Genomic DNA, 3,680 nt, shown 5'->3' on the forward strand with positions numbered 1-3,680 from the left:
TCTCTCTCTCTCTCTCTCTCTCTCTCTCTCTCTCTCTCTCTCTCTCTGATATCCAAAGTCATGAACTTTTTCCTTGACTTTATTGTAACTTGTTCTCAATTTCTTACACATCACTTACTTGTCGGCTTACACTGAAGGTGGTCTTTATAAAAGAAAAAAAAAAAAACAAAGCAAAATGCTGAGCATTCTATGTTACGGTCTTCTAAATCATCTTACGTTATTACAAGAAAAGAAACGTAATTTTTAAGCTGTATTGGATGAATAAAAGAAAAATTCTTACTTGTTACGGTTTTCTTTAAAAATGTTAAAATATACAAAATATTTCTATGATAAATTTATAAGAATCAATCAATCAATGTTAACTTACTCTATTGCATGACAGAAGAGAGATCAACGAGCCTCTCCGAACTATATGAATAACTATTATAGTTTGCCTCCGACACCAGCGGTATTAAACGTCTTTCGCTATATATCACTAATACGATGTGTTTGTCGATGAGGTCTCAAATGTACTCTGTACTCGTAATACGAAAAAGCGTATCCTTTTAATTGCTTTCGATTCTTTATTTTTCCCTCTTTTCCTTTCTTTTAGATATGGTTAGACGGCATACGTAAAATAACCCATAATGTTAAGGCCAATAACATATGTCCTATGATGTGTTTGAAGAAACAGTAAGTTTAGCGTCATTCTCTTTTACTCTCCTCACTCTATTTGTCATTATCTTGCTGTCTTTTCCTTTATTATTGCACAAACTTACAACAATAACTACAAATGGTTGTGAACTTCTCGTTCATCCATAAATTAAAGATTAGAAATTTCGTTCTTTGATTTTCCTTTTTTTTTGCGTTACAATTCTTCTTGTCCTGATTGTGTTTGTTGTGTGTTATGTAAAAAATTCCAAGTTCCGTTGGAGAGGTGTCTGCATGAGACCAGCTATTACTCTTATTATTAGAAGGCAAACACTAATACATTTTTTTTACTCACCACTACTACTTATTTTGCATTCTTCGAGGCCTATTTCCTTTCTTTCGACACACACACACACACACACACACACATGTATACATCTACAATTTCTTGCTTCGTTTTCTCACAAGCTTCCTATGCAAAGATTCAGGCAACTTCATGCATGTTTAGTAAACATTAGTAAAAGGTGTCTTTTTTATGGTTTCCATTTGTGCATATATGGATTTATATACGTATTTGTATGTCCGATTGCGTGTACGATCTAAAGTTAAGTGCTGCCATATTGTTAACAATTTCGATTATTTTACTCTAACTAATTATAATTGAATTATGCAACAATTAAATGCATGTAATTTTAACGCATTTGAAAAATTTATTTATTAATTTTTTTTTTTTTTTTTTTTTTTTTAAATATGTATATGTATGTATGTATATATATATGTATATAAATTAGCTTTCTCTTTTCTTATTAATTTTGTTTTGCATGTCTCTGTTCTGTCTTCAATTAACCAATAAACTGTCACTAATTTCTTTAACACGAAAATATTCAAATGCTCAAAAAAATATGCATATATGAATATGAAAATGTAACGACAGCGGTGGCAAGAGGGATTACGTAAAATTACTCACAATAATAAAGCAACTAATGTTTGTCCCACAACCAATCTAATGAAACAGTAAGTAAACATCTAAATTGACATTTTTCTGCTCTCTCTCTCTCTCTCTCTCTCTCTCTCTCCCTTTCTATGTGCGTGTACTAATGCATTGCAATCATCCAGAGTAATGCTACTATTTTCAATAGCAAGAAATATTTTCAACTTACTTCAGGACATATCTTTATCTCATTTTTTATTTATTTACCTACAATGTAGGCGTCATCATTACTTGGCATTTTATGATTTTTTATTTTTTCATTTATTTATTTATTTTTTATTTTGTTTTTTCTATAAATAAAACCCTTTTTTCTTCTACATACCCCAGCAAAAAAAGTGTCTTATATTGACGTGCGTGCTCCCCGTTCCTTGTGTTTATCTTTAAAAGTCATTTTCATGTAATAAAATGCTAAAAATTTCTTCCAACTCCGCATTTCTATCGTATCAATCTTATCTTGTGTTGGCCAAACACCTTTATTTACTGCCAATAGAGAGGGGGTATCATTATTTATAGTAGTGCACAGACATACATTTGCTCAAGTGCTTCGTTTGTTTAAAGCAGTAAAATACATAAAAGAATATAAAATAAAAATATACGTAAATAAAAGAAAAAAAAAGAAGTAAAAAATAAAAAAAAAAAAAGTAAATTTACTTCTGGAATCTTCCCTATGTCGTTCTTTCCTGCACGTACGTTGTCCTTGTTTTGTGTGTTCGCTTCTTGTTCTTCTTCTTATTTTTGTTCCTGTTCTCGTTTTTGTTCTTGTTCTCATTCTTGTGTATTTTTCTTTTCGCAATTGTAAACATTTTATTGTATAATATTTTGTTCAGCTTCTTAACATAATAAATCCTTGTTAATGTTCTCTATAACTGATAGAAGTAAATAAATATAAATAGAAAGAAATTACTTAAATGTAAATTGAAGAGCCTTCTACTTTAAATTTGTGAACCCTAATACACTTCACAATTCTTAAAGTTATACCTATTTGGGCAACTTAATGAATGATGCATCTCTTCATCTATGTGACGTATAATTGATTCATATTATTCTGTGCATAAGTTTAATGCGGCTCTTTCATTATCTTCGCTTTCCAAGATCTCAATATATGGAAAAATGCTTAAAAACGAGAAAAATTATTTATTAGTGTAGCGTTAATTCGAATCATGTTTGACAAGTTTGACAAAGCAAAATGAAATGGAGTTCATGACCTAGCAGTGTTACGTTCCTTATACACAAAAACGCACTTACACAATTTTCTACGAAGCATCTTTTCATTGCTTTCTAAATGAGCGGAGATTGCATTCGTGACGTGCCAACGTGACGTGAAATTAGGCAAACATCGGTGTAAAAACAATCGCCCACGGCCATGGCATTCACACAATCTTAGTCCGAGGTATGCTAGTGTACCAAATTCAATTTTGCGGAAAGATAAAAAAAATGACTTTAAATCATCTCCGAAAATCATATTAAATGCTTCCGTGCATCGTGGACACTTCTTGCTTATTGAGGAAAATTGATATAATATTTATTAATGAAAATAGTTTCCATCATTTGTGCAACTCCTTCCCACCTTCCTGGCCAGCGTGTTGAAAGAACGATGCCGATTTGGCCGTCGATCCACTTTCGCACTCTTTCAGCGTTTCGAAACCGTGTGCCGGTCAAGCCATGCTGCATCGATCTAAACAAGTGGTATTCAGAAGGTGTCATGCTTGGTGAGTACACTGGACGCGGCAGATCTGCAACAGTGTATCCGTGCGACGTGTGGCCAACGTGTGGCCATGTAACAGGACGACTTTGTGTCTGTTAACCGCTACCGCTAGTCTCTCTTGCAACAGTGCATTGTTAAATTTATTCAACTTACGTCGGCAACAGTCATCTGCAGTAACAGTTTCTACCCGTCTTAGCACCGCCTTATATACTAGGCCATCATATGCACAGCAAAACTTTATGCTCATGAGTATTCCGCTTCAATGTCAATGTAAGCGGCTCTCCCAAACTAACCCATGACTTTTGGCGCTTGCGATTGTCGTAGTAGATTCATTGTTCATTGTCAGTCACAATA

The 3,680-nt window shown here is 33.2% G+C and overlaps 1 protein-coding gene across 4 annotated transcripts in view; it reads left to right on the plus strand.

Annotated features, from left to right (window-relative positions):
• Nucleotides 1-3,680, plus strand: part of LOC119644554 (1-phosphatidylinositol 4,5-bisphosphate phosphodiesterase) — an 80,212-nt gene that overhangs the window by 70,703 nt on the left and 5,829 nt on the right. For 3 of the 4 annotated variants that reach the window (XM_038044132.1, XM_038044130.1, XM_038044131.1), the window contains exon 5: nucleotides 1,565-1,644. In XM_038044132.1, the coding sequence (XP_037900060.1) occupies nucleotides 1,565-1,644 (80 nt within the window). Of the gene's footprint in view, nucleotides 1-592; nucleotides 673-1,564; nucleotides 1,645-3,680 lie in introns of all 4 variants that reach the window. The other variant, XM_038044133.1, reaches the window with a different exon arrangement.

Source organism: Glossina fuscipes, unplaced genomic scaffold (genome assembly GCF_014805625.2).
Source record: "Glossina fuscipes isolate IAEA_lab_2018 unplaced genomic scaffold, Yale_Gfus_2 0, whole genome shotgun sequence".
Classification (NCBI taxonomy): Eukaryota; Metazoa; Arthropoda; class Insecta; order Diptera; family Glossinidae; genus Glossina; species Glossina fuscipes.